The following is a 21,580-nucleotide window of genomic DNA, read 5'->3' as shown; positions in this document are numbered from 1 at the left end:
ACACAAAAACTACCCAAACACTGGGTTGTTACATCTGACCCAGGATCTGGGTAACACAAAAACTACCCAAACGCTGAGTTGTTATTTCTGACCCAGGATCTGTGTAACACAAAAACTACCCAAACACTGGGTTGTTATGTCTGACCCAGGATCTGTGTAACACCAAAAACTTCCCAAACGCTGGGTTGTTACGTCTGACCCAGGATCTGGGTAACACAAAAACTACCCAAACACTGGGTTGTTACGTCTGACCCAGGATCTGCGTAACACAAAAACTACCCAAACACTGGGTTGTTACATCTGACCCAGGATCTGGGTAACACAAAAACTACGCAAACGCTGGGTTGTTACGTCTGACCCAGGATCTGGGTAACACAAAAACTACCCAAACGCTGAGTTGTTATTTCTGACCCAGGATCTGTGTAACACAAAAACTACCCAAACACTGGGTTGTTACGTCTGACCCAGGATCTGTGTACACAAAAACTACCCAAACACTGGGTTGTTATGTCTGACCCAGGATCTGTGTACACAAAAACTACTCAAACACTGGGTTGTTACGTCTGACCCAGGATCTGTGTACACAAAAACTACCCAAACACTGGGTTGTTATGTCTGACCCAGGATCTGTGTAACACCAAAAACTTCCCAAACGCTGGGTTGTTACGTCTGACCCAGGATCTGGGTAACACAAAAACTACCCAAACACTGGGTTGTTACGTCTGACCCAGGATCTGCGTAACACAAAAACTACCCAAACACTGGGTTGTTACATCTGACCCAGGATCTGGGTAACACAAAAACTACGCAAACGCTGGGTTGTTACGTCTGACCCAGGATCTGGGTAACACAAAAACTACCCAAACGCTGAGTTGTTATTTCTGACCCAGGATCTGTGTAACACAAAAACTACCCAAACACTGGGTTGTTACGTCTGACCCAGGATCTGTGTACACAAAAACTACCCAAACACTGGGTTGTTATGTCTGACCCAGGATCTGTGTACACAAAAACTACCCAAACACTGGGTTGTTACGTCTGACCCAGGATCTGGGTAACACAAAAACTACCCAAACACTGGGTTGTTACATCTGACCCAGGATCTGTGTAACACAAAAACTACCCAAACACTGGGTTGTTACATCTGACCCAGGATCTGGGTAACACAAAAACAACGCAAACACTGGGTTGTTACGTCTGACCCAGGATCTGTGTAACACCAAAAACTTCCCAAACGCTGGGTTGTTACGTCTGACCCAGGATCTGGTAACAAAAAAACTACCCAAACGCTGGGTTGTTACGTCTGACCCAGGATCTGTGTAACCAAAAACTGTCCAAACGCTGGGTTGTTACGTCTGACCCAGGATCCGGTAACACAAAAACTACCCAAACACTGGGTTGTTATGTCTGACCCAGGATCTGGGTAACACAAATACTACCCAAACGCTGTGTTGTTACATCTGACCCAGGATCTGGGTAACACAAAAACTACCCAAACACTGGGTTGTTATGTCTGACCCAGGATCTGGGTAACACAAAAACTACCCAAATGCTGTGTTGTTACATCTGACCCAGGATCTGGGTAACACAAAAACTACCCAAACACTGGGTTATTACATCTGACCCAGGATCTGGGTAACACAAAAACTACCTAAACACCTAAAATAACACCAAAAATGACCCAAAAGGATGAACTCAGGACTTGTGTAGAAAAAATAACCCAATATATTTTAGAGTAAAGCAAGCAAGCACTATAAATGGTTTCTCGTGCCCTAAACCACACCGATACACACTAGTCTGAATGAGTTCACTTAGAATACCTCTATCAAGTGACACAAAAAGAGTTTTGTTAATGGATAAATAGCAAAAGCGCTTTTACATCATTAATAGATTGATGTAAAACACACTCGCGGCACTTCTATAAATCTCTTACTTGCAGTGCGGGTTATTAGCAGGCAATTTATTATAAATATGAATTGCAACAACAGGACGACAAGCATCAACTCCCATCTGAATATACGTCTATATTAATGAATTATATACTCAGCAACCCGTGACCTTAAAACTATAATAAGAGGCGCTGGTGGCTGAATTCTTTATCGGACTCCTGTCAAACGGGTCCGTTCATTTGTCTTTCAGCCATCAGCGGAATTAATTAACAAGAAATGCAAAGGGTCTAAGTGAATGTCAAACAGCAGTCTATGTTAATGAAAGACACACCTAAACACTTTTCTTCACGCTCTGAAAATATACAAATGAAGCCCAAGCTTTAATAATCCGCTTTTTTGGCACGGAAAATGATATATTTGGGCAGTTAATGTATTGATCCCCGCGGCCCCTCGAGTGCACTTTATTTCACTGCTCATTTATCAATGAATAAAAACACCAATACGCTGTCATAATAGCAATGTTATTTGGAAGTATGACAACTATAAATTGTTTTGAGGTTAGATTTGACATTATTATTGTTACTTAAATAATAATAATAATTCAATTAATTAGCCTAATAATGTTAATGACAGGTAATTGCGCCAGATTTTTGGAAGTCTATCCTTGCGAAAATTCTAATGAACATTAAATCTGTGTGTTGTTATTGCTCACATTCTTAAAGGGTGAAATGCATTTGTAGACAAGAATTCATTTTCAGACGATTATGTTTGTGTTTTGCTTCGTTATCAATCTACAGAGACCTCTGGATGACGAATGGGCCTGTCAGAGTATTGCCAGTCAAAACATTTACCCCTCCTCTGCTGTAAAATGCCCTACATTCAGATATAGAGCGGCTTTCCAAACAGCTGTAACTTTCTCAAGCGTCTGGAAGGCTGGGAAACTGAGAATAGTTACACAGTCTTATCTTTGTGCGGTCATTTCGAGCGAGAAACGGCATGAATATCCAAGGAAATAATGCGTGATTGATCACGCGAAAACTAAAATATAAAATTCTGACATTTGTTATTCTATATCTCTCTTAACGTTCTTTAATGGCGTAGATTGGCGCGAACATCCATTGAGTGAATAAGATTTTTAAAATGGAGGCCATTTTTAATGGATTGTGATGACGCGTTTTAACGGTCATCAGCATGGTAAATCTTGCAAAGTTTTTTATATTTTCTTTTTTTTTATGTATGTATGTAGGCTACACTTATAACACTATACTTAGTATTATATTACCTTTTAATCAAATTACAATAAATAAAAACTAGTTAACAGTGCTGTGAGGGTGTTTCTAATAACGGCTGTGTGAATGGCGGTAAAGTTGACACTTCTGACTGCCATTATCAATCTCTCTATTTTTCCCTCTTTTCGAAAGTTGTAAAAACACTGTTGCTGAGTTTTTCTTTTGCTTTTTGAGAAAATGGGGACACAAAAAATATATTTAATGTATTCTCTCATTCACTGCCATAGAATTTTACCAAAGTATGACGACTTCCGTTTCGAGAAACCAAAAAGGGTCACAAGAAAAATGAATTATTTTAGTTTGGAAACCTCCCTTTTGGAAACTTTATTTTTAAGAGTTGTAGCAACTTTCTTATATGAAATTCTGACATTTATGATTCTATATCTCTCTTCCCGTTGTTTAATGGCGTAGATTGGCGTGAACATCCAGTGAGTGAATAAGATTTTTAAAATGGAGGCCGTTTTTTTTAAACGTATGTACATTTATAACACTATACGTAGTATTATATTAACTTTTAATCAAATTACAATAAATAAAAACTAGTTAACAGTGCTGTGAGGGTGTTTCTAATAACGGCTGTGTAAATGGCGGTAAAGTTGACATCTTTCTCATTTCTGACTGCCGTTATCAATCTCTCTATTTTTTTCACTTTTTGAAATTTTTTGATGAGTTTTTTGCTTTTTGAGAAAATGGGGACACAAAACATATATTTAATGTAGGCTATTCTCTCATTCACCGCCATAAAATTTTACCAAACTATGACGACTTCCGTTTCGAGAAACCGAAAAGGGTCACAAGAAAAATTTGTTCTTTTAGTTTGGAAACTTCCCTTTTGGAAGCTTTATTTTTAAGAGTGTAGGAACTTTCTTACTACAAAAGCAAGACGTTTTGTTTTGTTTTGTCAAATTTGCCGCGTAAACTAAATAAAAGCATTTGCGGTTATCTTACAAAAGATAAATCAAAACTGCTTGAGACAGATGCTCAGCATCACTTCTGTTCTGCGTCCGTCTGTCCGGAGGCACGTGCCCGCGCGGGAGCGCGAGAGGAGGACGGGTGCGCGTGAGAGTGGGAGGACGCTCGTGCTGACGGGGTTCTCGGTCAACACTGTGATGGTGTGAGTGTCCGGGAGTCACAGCCTGGACTCTTCTGACAGGGTAAGTGTGTCTTTACTCGCGATCACTATCATTTTCACGCGCAGAAACATGAGGCGCAGAACTTCCTCACTTGTATTAGTATGTTTAAGTTGAGCGATTCTTCTCTGAAGAAGAGCACATGAGAGTCCATCATCATCATCTGTGCTGCTGTTACAGTCGGACATGCTGAAGCCGAGCGAGCCCAGCGGTTCTGCTTTCCTCAAAGTGGACCCGACCTACATCCAGCACTGGCAGCAGCTCTTCCCGCAGAACCCGCTGAAAAGCGCCGCGCTGCCGCCGCCGGTGCCGCTGGAGAGCCTTCGCCTGCAGAGACCCAGCTTGATCTCGTGCACCTCCTCGTCCTCCTCGAGCTCCTCCACCGCGTCTCCCGCGTGCTCCTTGAGTCAGCTCGCGCTGTTCGGACAGACTCTGAGCTCCGACAGCGGCGGAGGCGCTTCTCAAGCCAAAGAACTTTGTTTGTCGTCCAACTTTAAGAATGATAAAGGCTCGCGGCTGAAGCTGAGCTCCGAGGAGCTGGACTACTACCTGTACGGACAGCAGCGGATGGAGATCATCCCGGTCAACAACCACAACGGAGACGCCAACAACCGTGAGCATTCATCCATCCACACATGAGGATTACACTTTATTTTAATTATGCGTTTGAGTTATATCAATTAAGAGCATGTAGCTACTTTTTAAGGTTGGTTACATGTATAATTTACTGTTAAAATAAAGCGTTACGGGATTCGATTATGAAAAAAAAAAAAAGCCTGATCAAGAATGGGAACTTTTTATTCTCTAGTTCTTTAGAAAACATCACAATTAAAGAATTTGTAATGAAACATCAATAAGTATTTAAATAACTCAAAGGAACTAAAATATGGAAAATAAAAATAACAGAATCGTCCTTATTTTTTAACAAAATGAGCGCCGTGTTTCAGAATATAGTAGATATCGTGATAAATGTAAATTTATGCGCTGTTGTGTTTTAAGTTATTTATAAAATATGCTTTTAATAATTTGGTTTTATGATAAAAAAAGGCGCAATTTTCTGAAAACTAGCTATTTTTGCAGTAGGCCAAAGAATGTGTGTTAAGTGAATTCTGTAGTGATCGAATTGAATTAATTCTCGTGTCGAGTTTGTGAGTTTTATTTTATTAACATCGCGATCATCTCGCGAAATTTATCAGCGCGCGACAATTAACACGAGCAAAATCCCGAAATTATAATTAAAATGAATAGAAATATCTTTAAAAAAAATAATATTCACACTGAAGAAAATCAGCCTTATTTTAAAACACATCAACATTTCTTCAATGTTTTAAAGCTGATTTGTATATTAAAATCGACTTATTTTAGATAAAATCTGAGATGTCTTAAACATTTTTAATTAGGTAGCCTATATCGAATATATGATAATTACACTTATTGTCAACTGAGATCTTCTGAATGGAATCTTTATTAATCGCGCGAATGATTTTTAGCCCGTTTTATTCCGTCTTTTTTCCTCTTTTCCTCAATAAGCGCTCTTCATGCTGTATGATTGTGAGATGTGAGAGTGATCAGCAGATCTTCATCGATAAATGCAGCAGCACATGAGGGATGAGCGGACAACACACAATTAATTGCTGTATAGTTTTGTAGAGTGACTCCGGATCACTGATCGATCTGCTCCATCGGCCCACATTCATCATCCCAACACGGGACATGTGTGTCTCCCGGGGACAGCGAGACTTCTTTATCTACATGCGCGATTCTGAGCCCATATTTCAGAGCAGTGGAGCTCGTTTATAAAGCGGGACACATGTGCTTCACAACCTTCATTTGCGCCGATGATTGGAGGAATTTCAGATGCAAACACGAAATAAGATGCACATTAAATAAATAAGAATTGTGTTCACATTGAGCCGCGCGCTTGATTTCTCTTTGACGAGCAGCACGTGTTCACATGCGTTTAATCATGTGTTTAAGAGATATTTCAGTCGTTTACAATTTCATTTAATTGATGCAAAAATCTTTTAATTTAAAGTCCCGAATGCACAACACCTTTTTTGAATGATTAATATAAAATGCATCTGTTTTTACGTTCATCTTTAAATTTAAAATCATTCATGATTGTTCCACGCACAGTATGCTGGGTTAAAAACAACCCAAGTTGGGTTAAATATGGACAAACCCAGCGATTGGGTTGTTTGCTGTGTGGTGTTATTGTTTAAAAATGACTATATGAATGGATTAAAATGAACCCAAAATAGGTTGGAAATTAAAAATCAGACACATAATTACTAGAGGCAACAATAATAATCAAAAGGTGAACATTTATTAATAATCAATTATTGTTTAATTATTATTCATTAAACATATTAATAAATGTTCATTTCCAACCTATTTTGGGTTCATTTTAAGAGAGCAATACAGTAATTTTTAAACAATAGTTGAGTTAAATAAAACTACCCAGCAGGTTGGGTCAAACATTTAATCCAATCGTTTGGTTTGTCCATTTTTAACCCAACTTGGGTTGTTTTTAACCCAGCATTTTTTAGGCTGTAGAAGGAACGTCTTCATGCACCAACTGATCATTTAAAGTTTGTGTGTGATGAAGTATTTGTATACAATTTAATTTAGTTTTATAATATTTTTCTTAGTCGCAAATTTAACCTGATCTATTTTTACATCCATTTTTGGACAAAGCTTTAGATTTAAAGTCTCCATTCGAAGCACAGCAGAAGGAATGTCTTCATGCACCAGCTCACAGAGGGACAATTTAAAGTTTGTGTGGATCTGCGTGGGCCGTTCGGGGTCCCATCTGTGTGTGCGGTGACTAACTGGCCCTCTCGCTGTGCGTCCCGCAGGCTGTGACATGTGTGCGGACAACCGTAACGGAGAATGCCCCATGCACGGACCCCTGCACTCGCTCCGGAGGCTGGTGGGGACCAGCAGCTCCTCGGTGGCCGTCCCTCCTCCGGAGGTCCCGGACTGGCTGCGGGATTTGCCGCGTGAGGTGTGCCTGTGCACCAGCACCGTCCCGGGTTTGGGATACGGCATCTGCGCAGCCCAGCGCATCCCGCAGGGAACCTGGATCGGGCCCTTCCAGGGCGTCCCGCTGCCGCTGGAGAAGGTGCAGTCGGGATCCGTGCGAAACTCAAGACACTTGTGGGAGGTGAGTGTGTGCTTCGGTACCTGGCGCTCGCAACACCAAAGTCAAGGGTTCGATTCCCAGGGAATCCCAAAACACACAAATGCGTCTGTACAGCGGCAGCGTAAATGAGTTACAGATATTCATAAACTTGCTTTATTTTTCACCTGTGAACGCTTGATTTGAAGCTTGACACAGAGATGTTGTTTGGAGTGTTGAGTAATGTGACATTTATAGACTAAATTAAACTGTACCTGTGCTGTTTTACTGTGGTAACTTACACTGTAGCTCATGTAAAGTGTGTCAGCGTGTGTTCGCTTCTTCCATCACTGGAGTACCAAGATGCACTGCAAAAAATGACTTTCTTAGTCAGCGTTTCTGTCTTGTTTTCCAGCACAAATATTTGAACATTCTTAAATCAAGATACATTTACTGCAGAAGCAATTTGTTAAGATATTTATATGATAAATGAATCAAAATGAAGTGAGCTTGTGCTTAAAACAAGAACAAATATTTGCTAATGGAGTCAGAAAAATAAACTTAATTCAAAGTGAAAACAACATTGTAAAAATGCTGGGTTAAAAATAACCCAAGTTGAGTTAAAAATGGGCAAACTCAGCGATTGGGTTGTTTTGACCCAGGGGTTTGGTTAAATGTTTGCTGGGTAGTTTTATTTAACTCAACTATTGATTAAAAATGACTATATGTCTGGAATGAACCCCAAAATATGTTGGAAATTAAAAATCAGACACATAATTATTAGAGGCAACGGTAATAATCAAAAGGTAAACATTTATTAATAAGCAATTTAATACATGTTTATTGTTTAATTAATTTAATACATTAAACTTATTAATGCATGTTAATTTATTAAACATATTATGGCGAGTCACCGTGAATAAGGTAAAAAAACATCTAATCAACATCAGCACACGTCTCCAGTTGATTGATTACATTAAGAATTGCAAACATTTTTTGCATTACAAGTTTTCTGAAATGTTATGTTTGAATATGCAAATGAGGCATTATCTAATTAAATATGTGCTAATTTGCATACATTTCTAAAACAAAAATCTGAATACTGGATAAAGTCTGGTTTAAAATTCTTGTTTAATTTTTTTGATAGATTAGAGTCAAATGTTTTTTGTTTGTTTTTCCAGAGGGGATTTTGGATTTCTCTTTTTAACACTCCATAAAAATCCAGAAAATACTGTCAATAGTCAGAAAAAATACATTTTCACCAATATTTTAGGAATAAAATATTGTATAAAATCAGGCAAATTATATATGAACAAACCCCTCAGCAGAAACCTTCAGAATATAGACAGGAATAAAACTGGAGATTTCTGACTAAAAACTCATTTTGAGAAAACGTCCTTTAAAGACGTGAAATCTGCAGACGCAAATAGAGAACGTTCTGTAAAAGATGCACTTAAAAGTGTGTTTTGGATGTTTTCTTTTCACCAGTCTGAAAAAACACTAAAAAGTGCAAAATCTCAAAATTGACAGGTGCATTTTCAACATAGTTTGGGTTCATTTTAAGCAATTTTTAAACAATAGTTGAGTTAAATAAAACTGCCCAGCAGGTTGAGCAAACATTTAACCCAAGAAGAACATCATATTAGAACAGCTAAAGCATGAATTTTGCTGAAAGATGAAGACTTGAAAATCTGTTGTTCGGAGTCTGAACCCAACGCTGTTCCTGGTTCAGTGTGACGTCAGTAAATGAAAGCGGACACAAAGACGGTCTGAAGCTGCTGAAGTGTAAAACACAAACATCTGAGCCCAGATCTGCTGTGAACTCGCTCGCTGAACTGAAAGAGCAGAGTGATTCTCTGGAGTGTGTCAGAAATCACTGCTAATGGCAAATGAATCACAGGCTGGATTTGGCAGACTTTGGGAGAGTGTTATTGGTAGCTCGGCAGATTAATATTTCCCCTGTTAGATCATCTATTAGTTTAATATTAGCCAAACAGATCACACGCTGCACTTTGATTAAGACTGTCTGGCTCTCGCCGCTTCCTGACCTTTTATTGACTGCATTATTACGGCTCCTGCTGTCATATCGCTGATGAATGCAAGTCTTGCTGCTTAAACACCTGATCGGAGCCATTTGTTCAGTCAATTAGGAGCAAATAATACTGATAGTTCATCTGGTATTTATTTAACTGACAGAATTCAAATATTTTCATATTGTGCTGGAAAACAAGACAGAAATACTGAGGAACAACATTTTTGCAGTGAAGAAAATGGCTGCAAAATAAGGTGGTTAAGTTGATTAGAGAAAAACACGTGAATGAGCCGTTTGTGCTGCACAGGTCTGATCATATATATATATATATATAAATCAAATGGTGTTGATGTAGTGATGTAAATACAGGTGAAGAGCGAGGCCTACAGGACATTTACTGCTGCTTGTTTATTCTTGCGCTGGTGTCTGTGGATTTGAGTCTGTCATTTCTTGGCTTCTCTGTCATAGCGCTGGAGAATTATTCTGGCTTTTCCCACCCTGAGTCTGGAATGCTTTTCTTAAGAATATTGTACACATGTCTCTCATCGATATTGCCCATTATCAGCCATATTTACCAGCTGTAAATCAGGCGAATAGTTCTGTTTGGTCGTGTTTCACGGTCGGCGTGTCCAATTCAAATATCTCTGCCCTGACACGCGTGAGTCTCGCCCAATAAATAGAGTCTCTTGTTAGAGGTGCTGTCATGATGTCGTGTGTGCGACGGTCACGAGAACCTGCGCGACTTGAGTAATGTGACGTTTATAAACTAAACACTCGACCTGTGGTGTTTTACTGCGGTAAATTATGCTGTAGCTCATGTACAGTGTGCCAGCGTGTGTTCGCTTCTTTCACCGCTGGATGTCTAAAAGGAAAGTACCAAGATCTTGATACTCAGAAAGGCCAGATTGTGAAAACAGCCAAACTGTTTCGACTGGTTCTGTGTTGGGGTAGAAAATTATGGAAGCTTGTTTCTGACACGGGATTAAAAAAATTGAAAGGTAATTGTGACTTTTTTATCTCACAATTCTGACTTTTTTCTCAGATTTGTGAGATATAAATTCGTTATATAGCCTGAATTGTGAGAAAAAGTCAGAATCACAAGTTTTTATCACAGAATTCTTACTTTTTTCTTGTAATTACAAATTATAAAGTCTGAATTGTGAGAAAAAATAAAAATTACCAGTTTATATCTCGCAATTCTGACTTTTTTTCTTGTAATTACAAATAATATAATCCGAATTGCAAGAAAAAAGTAAAAATCGCAAGTTTATATCTCACAGTTCTTACTTTTTTCTTGTAATTACAAGTTATAAAGTCCGAATTGTGAGAAAAATTAAAAATCACAAGTTCATATCTCACAATTCCTACTTTTTTCTTGCAATTACAAGTTAAGTCTGAATTGTGAGAAAAAGTAAAAATCACAAGTTTATTGCTCAAATACTTACTTTTTTCTTGCAATTGCGAGTTATAAAGTCTGAATTGCGAAAAAAAAGAGTAAAAATCGCAAGTTTATATCTCACAATTCTTACTTTTTTCTTGCAATTACAAGTTAAGTCTGAATTGTGAGAAAAAGTAAAAATCACAAGTTCATATCTCAAATACTTACTTTTTTCTCGCAATTGCGAGTTATAAAGTCTGAATTGCGAAAAAAAGAGTAAAAATCGCAAGTTTATATCTCACAATTCTTACTTTTTTCTTGTAATTACAAGTTATAAAGTCTGAATTGTGAGGAAAAAGTAAAAATCACAAGTTCATATCTCACAATTCTTACTTTTTTTCTTGTAATTGCGAGTTATAAAGTCTGAATTGCGAAAAAAAGAGTAAAAATCGCAAGTTTATATCTCACATTTCTTTTTTCTTGTAATTTCAAGTTATAAAGTGTAAATTGTGAGAAACAGTACAAATCGCAAGTTTATATCTCATAATTCTGACTTTTTCTTTCAATTATGAGTTATAAAGTCTGAATTGCAAGAAAAAGTAAAAATCGCAAGTTTATATCCAGATTATAAGTCACTTTATAATCTGTTAGAAGTACATCAATACTAATACAGTATTCGTCTCAGTGTTTGTTCTGCTGTTTATACATTTAAAATACTCTGTTTTATTATTCAGTCTGTCATGTTAATCATTTTGCAAATAATTAGATCGTGAAAATATTAATACATAATAATTATAATACAATTTTGTCACCTTGTCACTTTGTCAGTTATTTATTTATTCTTATTTTTTTATTTAGTTATTTATATTTATTTTTTATATCTCACAATTCTGACTTTTTTCTTGTAATTACAAATAATAAAATCTGAATTGCAAGAAAAAAGTAAAATCTTAAGTTTACATCTCACAATTCCTCCTTTTTTCTTATAATTACAAGTTATAAAATCTGAATTGTAAGAAAAAGTAGAAATCACAAGTTTATTGCTCACAATTCTTCCTTTTTTCTTGTAATTACAATTTATAAAGTCTGAATTGTGAGAAAAAGTAAAAATCACAAGTTTATTGCTCACAATTCTTCCTTTTTTCTTGTAATTACAAGTTATAAAGTCTGAATTGTGAGAAAAAGTAAAAATCACAAGTTTATTGCTCACAATTCTGACTTTTTTCTTGCAATTACAAGTTATAAAGTCTGAATTGTGAGAAAAAATAAAAATCACAAGTTTATTGCTCACAATTCTTCCTTTTTTCTTGTAATTACAAGTTATAAAATCGGATTTGTGAGAAAAAGTAAAAAACTGAAAATTTATTTCTCACAATTCTGACTTTTTTCTTGTAATTACAAGTTACAAAGTCTGAATTGTGAGAAAAAGTAAAAATCACAAGTTTATTTCTCACAATTCTGACTTTTTTCTTGCAATTACAAGTTATAAAATCGGATTTGTGAGAAAAAGTAAAAACTGAAAATTTATTTCTCACAATTCTTCCTTTTTTCTTGTAATTACAAGTTATAAAATCGGATTTGTGAGAAAAAGTAAAAACTGAAAATTTATTTCTCACAATTCTTCCTTTTTTCTTGTAATTACAAGTTATAAAGTCTGAATTGTGAGAAAAAATAAAAATCACAAGTTTATTGCTCACAATTCTTCCTTTTTTCTTGTAATTACAAGTTATAAAATCGGATTTGTGAGAAAAAGTAAAAACTGAAAATTTATTTCTCACAATTCTTCCTTTTTTCTTGTAATTACAAGTTATAAAGTCTGAATTGTGAGAAAAAGTAAAAATCACAAGTTTATTTCTCACAATTCTGACTTTTTTCTTGCAATTACAAGTTATAAAGTCTGAATTGAGAAAAAAAGTAAAAATAGCAAGTTTATTTCTCACAATTCTGACTTTTTTCTTGCAATTACGAGTTATAAAATCCGAATTGAGAGGAAAAAGTCAGAATTGTGAGATAAAAAGTTTCATTTATCTTTTTAATTTTATTCCTCCATGTCAGAAAGAAGCGTCCTTAGAAAATAGTCTGTTCATGCATTTTATTAAACACACAGTATAAATATGTAAAATCGCTGCAGATGAGGCTGATACAGTCGGCCGCTGATGGGAATAATATTTTCTGTCATCGTCTGCCGTCATTGGCTGGACGCGATGATGTCATGGTGACGGGCTGCAGTCCAGGATAAGTATTTTATTTTCTGTTCTTGTTTAATGTCGGTTCGCTGACACAGAAAGCACTGTAATTTGTCACTGAAGTTATTTTATGCTTCATTTGTGTCTTTGTTGTGAAAGAAAGCATCTTTAACCATATCAGACTCTCAGTGTCAACACGAGCTTCATCTGAACGTAAAACATGCTGGTACTTGAATTCTTCTGTTGGTTTTACTCTCGTTCTTCTGCTCTGGAACGAGCGTCTCCAGTGTGTTTTCATTTGAGTTTTTTATGGTTGCTTCTAGTTATTTTAAGACTTGTTTAGTCTGTACATTTCTAAACCATGTCTGACTTTAAACGTTTATATTACACATATTGACGTCCAGCTCAGCCTGTTATGATATTACTGTGATGTGAACATGGGCATGATATTTGAATTGACATGGAGATCCATTTTGCAGGTTTGTTCTGATAGTTATGGGCAGCAGGGAAAAACACAATGTTAAATGTATAATAATCAAATTAACTGAAGCCTTATAATGATGTTTAGTCAGGAGAGAAAAACACTGTGTGTCCAGATTATAAAAGTCACTTTATAATCTGTTAGAAGTACATCAATACTAATACAGTGTTTGTTCTGCTGTTTATACATTTAAAATATTCTGTTTTATTATTCAGTCTGTCATGTTAATCATTTTGCATATAATTAGATCTATGAGGTTTGTGAAAATATTAATACATAATAATTATAATACAATTTTGACACCTTGTCACTTTTGTCATATTTATTTATTTATTTATTTATTCTTATCTTATTTTTTATTTAGTTATTTATATTTATTTTTTATATCTCACAATTCTGACTATTTTCTTGTAATTACAAGTTTTAAAGTCTGAATTGAGAGAAAAAAAGTAAAAATCGCAGGTTTATTTCTCACAATTCTTACTTTTTCTTGTAATTTCAAGTTATAAAGTCTGAATTGTGAGAAAAAGTAAAAATAGCAAGTTTATATCACATTTCTGACATTTTTCTTGCAATTACATGTTCTAAAGTCTGAATTATGAGAAAAAATAAAAAAATTGTCACGTGTCACGTTTTATTTGTTTATTTATTTATTTATATTTTGTTTTATCTTATTTTAATTATTTTTATTTTATTTGCATGTATTTTGTTTGTTTGTTTATATATTTATTTTTTTTGTTATTATTTTTAATTATTTTTTATTTATTTTTTTATTAATTTTATTAACCTTTATTTAGATGTATTTATTAATCTTTAACCAGGAAAGCTTTTCTGAGATGAAAAAGTCTCTTTTTCAGGAGTGTCTTGGCCACAAAACAAGTTCAAAATAAAACAACATACTTACATTAAACAACATTACACATTTGCAGTGCAATAATAATTCCTCCTGTCTTGTGTAAATGAGTAAAGCAGATGAGAAGCTGTTTGTTTTGTAGGTGAAATAGTTGATTTATCATTCAGCTCAGGAGATCTTTCTCATGTTTTCCTCACTAAAGCTTCATCAATGATCTCTGAATACAGACAGACTGATTGAATTACTCTTGATCATTCGTGCAAAAGACAGTACCGTATGGAGAAAGACACAGACGTGAGGTGTGTGTTTCACCTCATTCATTGTCTGTTGCAGTGTGCAGTGAATGTTTCTTCAGTAAACACACAATCAGTTTCTGGCCTGAAGCCGACGGAGAGGTGTTTTAATACGGCTGAAGTGATAAGGAGCGGCGCTATCACCTCCAGAGACGCTCGCGGGCCGAGACCAGCCTCTCGCCTCAAGACCTCTAAGTGTTTCCCGTGATAAAGCGCTCGGCTCCATTACCCAGAGTGCTCGTCTCTCCTCACGCACTGGAAGCTTTCAGCGCCGCCGGCAGCGTAATGGCTGTTGGGCCCTGATTTACTCGCTGTAATAAGGGCGAGAGGTCAAAGCGGCTGTCAGCTCACGTTGTCTCTCTGCGCGGCCCGGTCATCGGCGTTCAGCTGTTCAAGGACTATTTACAGCCTTCGTCAGTGACGGGCTCCAATCAGCACGGCGTAAATGTCGGCCGGAGAGATTGAGCAGTAAGTAACGCAGTGACAGGAGCCTGTCAGGAGCGATCGATCGCCTCCCAGACCTGAGACTCGTCTCGTCACGTCCAGCCGGGTCTTTAAACCAAGAACCATTTCGCTGCAGTAGAAACGGACCGATCAGGACCAATCCCGGTCTGTTCACACTACAAAAACTGATGTTCTTCCTCAGTGTTTCTGCTTTGTTTTTGACTCCAAATTTCACGTTTCATTCAATATTTTACTTGTCATTATTTGTGAAATTTACTAGCAGTTTCTAAATGTGAATTGTTTTAAAGTAAATCCCACACCAGTGTAGGAAATAATATAAAGAAAATCTGTCGTGGTTTGTAAAAAATCCAGTGTTTATTGAGACGTTTTTCAGTCAGTAAACTCTGCTGATGCGGGATCAGATCACATTAATCAGCTTTACGGCCTGTTTAGGGTCTTTCTCACTTACATCCGTAACAAACACGAGACTCAACGACGCCTGTCAGTCACAGAGAGTTTTATACTGAAGCCGTGTTGAACAGAGATCCATCAGACAAACGCTGACAGAATCTGGACACTGAGGAGAAGAGATGGTCAGATGCTTGAAAGCTGAATGTGTGTTTGTGTGTGTTCAGTGTTTCCTCTTATAACAGCAATATTATGTCTGTTGATTGATCTGATTCGTTTTTATGATAACCTTTTTCTGTTTTATTTGGATCAGTTTTTTGTGACCCGCTGCAGCCCTCAGTGTCATCTGAACCACTTTCAGCTAAAACATGTTCTTAAAATAAAGTCCCTTTGAGATTTGAAGTTATTTATGCATTTATGTGTGTGTGTGTGTGTGTGTGTGTGTAAGAGAGAGAGAGAGAGAGTGTGTGTGCACTGCAGGAAACCGCCTGCAGTTTCCTCATGAGCCCCAGTTTAGGAAAAAAGTTTGGTTTAGAGTATAATATTATTATACATATTATTATCATTTAATGATTTTCCTGTTAAAGAGTTATAGCAGTATATGTGTGTTAATAAAATGCCATCAGACAGTAAAAATTATTCTGTCAATAATGAGATTTACTTATTCTGTGAATTAAATCATTTTTGTTCAAAGCAGTGAGAGTTGATCTGCAGAAGCTCCTCACTGTGTTTGTCAATGTTTCTGTTCCAGATTTACGATCAGGAGGGAACGTTACAGCACTTTATCGACGGCAACGAGCCTAGTAAGTCGAGCTGGATGAGGTACATCCGCTGCGCCAGACACTGCGGGGAGCAGAACATGATGGTGGTGCAGTACAGGTTAGTAGTACCAGTTAACTAAACCAACCCACATCTGTTTAACCAGCTGTGGGGATAAATGTGTCTCTATCAGGTTGATCTGAGAAAGTTTTTAACTTGCAATTCTGACTTTATATCTCGCAATTCTGACTTTATATCTCGCAATTCCAACTTTATATCTCGCAATTCTGACTTTATATCTCACAATTCCAACTTTATATCTCGCAATTCCAACTTTATATCTCGCAATTCTGACTTTATATCTCACAATTCCGACTTTATATCACGCAATTCCAACTTTATATCTCACAATTCCGACTTTATATCACGCAATTCCGACTTTATATCACGCAATTCCGACTTTATATCTCGCAATTCTGACTTTATATCACGCAATTCCAACTTTATATCTCGCAATTCCAACTTTATATCTCGCAATTCTGACTTTATATCTCACAATTCCGACTTTATATCACGCAATTCCGACTTTATATCTCGCAATTCCAACTTTATATCACGCAATTCCGACTTTATATCTCGCAATTCTGACTTTATATCTCACAATTCTGACTTTATATCTCGCAATTCTGACTTTATATCTCACAATTCTGACTTTATATCTCGCAATTCTGACTTTATATCTCACAATTCTGACTTTATATCTCACAATTCTGACTTTATATCTCACAATTCCGACTTTATATCACGCAATTCCGACTTTATATCACGCAATTCCGACTTTATATCTCGCAATTCTGACTTTATATCTCGCAATTCTGACTTTATATCTCACAATTCTGACTTTATATCTCGCAATTCCGACTTTATATCTCACAATTCTGACTTTATATCACGTAATTCTGACTTTATATCTCACAATTCCGACTTTATATCTTGTAATTCTGACTTTATATCTCGCAATTCTGACTTTATATCTCGCAATTCCGACTTTATATCTCGCAATTCCGACTTTATATCTTGTAATTCTGACTTTATATCTCGCAATTCTGACTTTATATCTCACAATTCTGACTTTATATCTCGCAATTCTGACTTTATATCTCGTAATTCTGACTTTATATCTCACAATTCTGACTTTATATCTCGCAATTCTGACTTTATATCTTGTAATTCCGACTTTATATCTCGCAATTCCGACTTTATATCTCACAATTCTGACTTTATATCTCGCAATTCTGACTTTATATCTCGTAATTCTGACTTTATATCTCACAATTCTGACTTTATATCTTGCAATTCTAACTTTATATCATGCAATTCCGACTTTATATCTCGCAATTCTGACTTTATATCTCGCAATTCCGACTTTATATCTCGCAATTCTGACTTTATATCTCGCAATTCTGACTTTATATCACGCAATTCCGACTTTATATCTCGCAATTCTGACTTTTTATCTCGCAATTCCGACTTTATATCTCACAATTCTGACTTTATATCATGGAATTCTGACTTACTTTATATCTCGCAATTCCGACTTTTTATCTCGCAATTCCGACTTTATATCTCACAATTCTGACTTACTTTATATCTCGCAATTCCGACTTTACATCTCACAATTCCGACTTTATATCTCACAATTCTGACTTTATATCTTGCAATTCCGACTTTATATCTCACAATTCTGACTTTATATCTCGCAATTCTGACTTTATATCTCGCAATTCCGACTTTATATCTCGCAATTCCGACTTTAAATCTCGCAATTCCGACTTTATATCTCGCAATTCCGACTTTATATCTCGCAATTCTGACTTTATATCTCACAATTCTGACTTTATATATCGCAATTCTGACTTTTTATCACGCAATTCTGACTTTATAACTCACAATTCTGACTTTATATATCGCAATTCTGACTTTTTATCACGCAATTCTGACTTTATAACTCACAATTCTGACTTTATATCTCACAATTCTGACTTTATATATCGCAATTCTGACTTTTTATCACGCAATTCTGACTTTATATCTCACAATTCTGACTTTATATATCGCAATTCTGACTTTATATCTCGCAATTCTGACTTTATATCTCACAATTCTGACTTTATATATCGCAATTCTGACTTTTTATCACGCAATTCTGACTTTTTATCTTGCAATTCCGACTTTATATCTCGCAATTCCAACTTTATATCTCACAATTCCGACTTTATATCACGCAATTCCGACTTTATATCACGCAATTCCGACTTTATATCTCGCAATTCTGACTTTATATCTCACAATTCTGACTTTATATCTCGCAATTCTGACTTTATATCTCGCAATTCCGACTTTATATCTCACAATTCTGACTTTATATCACGGAATTCTGACTTACTTTATATCTTGCAATTCCGACTTTATATCTCACAATTCCAACTTTATATCTCGCAATTCCGACTTTATATCTCGCAATTCTGACTTTATATCATGCAATTCCGACTTTATATCTCGCAATTCTGACTTTATATCTCGCAATTCTGACTTTATATCTCTCAATTATGACTTTATATCACGCAATTCCGACTTTATATCTCGCAATTCTGACTTTATATCTCGCAATTCTGACTTTATATCTCGCAATTCTGACTTTATATCTCGCAATTCTGACTTTATCACTCAATTCTGACTTTATATCTCGCAATTCTGACTTTAAATCTCGCAATTCTGACTTTATATCTTGCAATTCTGACTTTTTATCTCGCAATTCCAACTTTATATCTCGCAATTCCAACTTTATATCTCGCAATTCCAACTTTATATCTCACAATTCCGACTTTATATCACGCAATTCCGACTTTATATCACGCAATTCCGACTTTATATCTCGCAATTCTGACTTTATATCTCGCAATTCTGACTTTATATCTCACAATTCTGACTTTATATCTCGCAATTCCGACTTTATATCTCGCAATTCTGACTTTATATCTCACAATTCTGACTTTATATCTCGCAATTCCGACTTTATATCACGCAATTCCGACTTTATATCACGCAATTCCGACTTTATATCTCGCAATTCTGACTTTATATCTCGCAATTCTGACTTTATATCTCACAATTCTGACTTTATATCTCGCAATTCCGACTTTATATCTCGCAATTCTGACTTTATATCTCACAATTCTGACTTTATATCTCGCAATTCCGACTTTATATCACGCAATTCCGACTTTATATCACGCAATTCCGACTTTATATCTCGCAATTCTGACTTTATATCTCGCAATTCTGACTTTATATCTCGCAATTCTGACTTTATATCTCACAATTCTGACTTTATATCTCGCAATTCCGACTTTATATCTCGCAATTCTGACTTTATATCTCACAATTCTGACTTTATATCTCGCAATTCCGACTTTATATCTCGCAATTCTGACTTTATATCTCGCAATTCTGACTTTATATCTCACAATTCTGACTTTATATCTCACAATTCTGACTTTATATCTCGCAATTCTGACTTTATATCTCACAATTCTGACTTTATATCTCGCAATTCCGACTTTATATCTCGCAATTCTGACTTTATATCTCACAATTCTGACTTTTTATCTCGCAATTCCGACTTTATATCTCGCAATTCCGACTTTATATCTCGTAATTCTGACTTTATATCTCGCAATTCTGACTTTATATCTCGCAATTCCGACTTTATATCTCGTAATTCTGACTTTATATCTCACAATTCTGACTTTATATCTTGCAATTCTAACTTTATATCATGCAATTCCGACTTTATATCTCGCAATTCCGACTTTATATCTCGCAATTCTGACTTTATATCTCACAATTCTGACTTTATATCTCGCAATTCTGACTTTATATCACGCAATTCCGACTTTATATCACGCAATTCCGACTTACATTATATCTCGCAATTCCGACTTTTTATCTCGCAATTCTGACTTTATATCTCGCAATTCTGACTTTATATCTCGCAATTCTGACTTTATATCTCGCAATTCTGACTTTTTATCACGCAATTCTGACTTTATATCTCGCAATTCTGACTTTATATCATGCAATTCCGACTTTATATCTCGCAATTCTGACTTTATATCTCGCAATTCTGACTTTATATCTCGCAATTCTGACTTTATATCACGCAATTCCGACTTAATATCACGCAATTCCGACTTACTTTATATCTCGCAATTCCGACTTTTTATCTCGCAATTCCGACTTTATATCTCACAATTCTGACTTTATATCATGGAATTCTGACTTACTTTATATCTCGCAATTCCGACTTTTTATCTCGCAATTCCGACTTTATATCTCACAATTCTGACTTACTTTATATCTCGCAATTCCGACTTTACATCTCACAATTCCGACTTTATATCTCACAATTCTGACTTTATATCTTGCAATTCCGACTTTATATCTCACAATTCTGACTTTATATCTCGCAATTCTGACTTTATATCTCGCAATTCCGACTTTATATCTCGCAATTCCAACTTTATATCTCGCAATTCCGACTTTATATCTCGCAATTCTGACTTTATATCATGCAATTCCGACTTTATATCTCGCAATTCTGACTTTATATCTCGCAATTCTGACTTTATATCTCTCAATTATGACTTTATATCACGCAATTCCGACTTTATATCTCGCAATTCTGACTTTATATCTCGCAATTCTGACTTTATATCTCGCAATTCTGACTTTATATCTCGCAATTCTGACTTTATCACTCAATTCTGACTTTATATCTCGCAATTCTGACTTTAAATCTCGCAATTCTGACTTTATATCTTGCAATTCTGACTTTTTATCTCGCAATTCCAACTTTATATCTCGCAATTCCAACTTTATATCTCGCAATTCCAACTTTATATCTCACAATTCCGACTTTATATCACGCAATTCCGACTTTATATCACGCAATTCCGACTTTATATCTCGCAATTCTGACTTTATATCTCGCAATTCTGACTTTATATCTCACAATTCTGACTTTATATCTCGCAATTCCGACTTTATATCTCGCAATTCTGACTTTATATCTCACAATTCTGACTTTATATCTCGCAATTCCGACTTTATATCACGCAATTCCGACTTTATATCACGCAATTCCGACTTTATATCTCGCAATTCTGACTTTATATCTCGCAATTCTGACTTTATATCTCACAATTCTGACTTTATATCTCGCAATTCCGACTTTATATCTCGCAATTCTGACTTT

General features: G+C 35.8%; 1 protein-coding gene across 2 annotated transcripts in view; it reads left to right on the top strand.

Moving 5' to 3' along the window:
* The first annotated feature begins 4,494 nt into the window (after positions 1–4,494).
* prdm6 (PR domain containing 6) overlaps positions 4,495–21,580 on the top strand; it is a 31,801-nt gene continuing 14,715 nt past the window's right edge. For both annotated transcript variants that reach the window (XM_067393431.1, XM_067393432.1), the window contains exons 1-3: positions 4,495–4,921; positions 7,167–7,474; positions 16,256–16,383. In XM_067393431.1, coding sequence (XP_067249532.1) covers positions 4,495–4,921; positions 7,167–7,474; positions 16,256–16,383 — 863 coding nt within the window. The remainder of the gene's footprint in view (positions 4,922–7,166; positions 7,475–16,255; positions 16,384–21,580) is intronic.

The sequence above is a fragment of the Chanodichthys erythropterus genome, chromosome 9 (genome assembly GCF_024489055.1).
Source record: "Chanodichthys erythropterus isolate Z2021 chromosome 9, ASM2448905v1, whole genome shotgun sequence".
Lineage (NCBI taxonomy): Eukaryota > Metazoa > Chordata > Actinopteri > Cypriniformes > Xenocyprididae > Chanodichthys > Chanodichthys erythropterus.
Note: the sequence above shows the minus strand (reverse complement) of the source record. Positions and strands in the feature narration are given on the sequence as shown.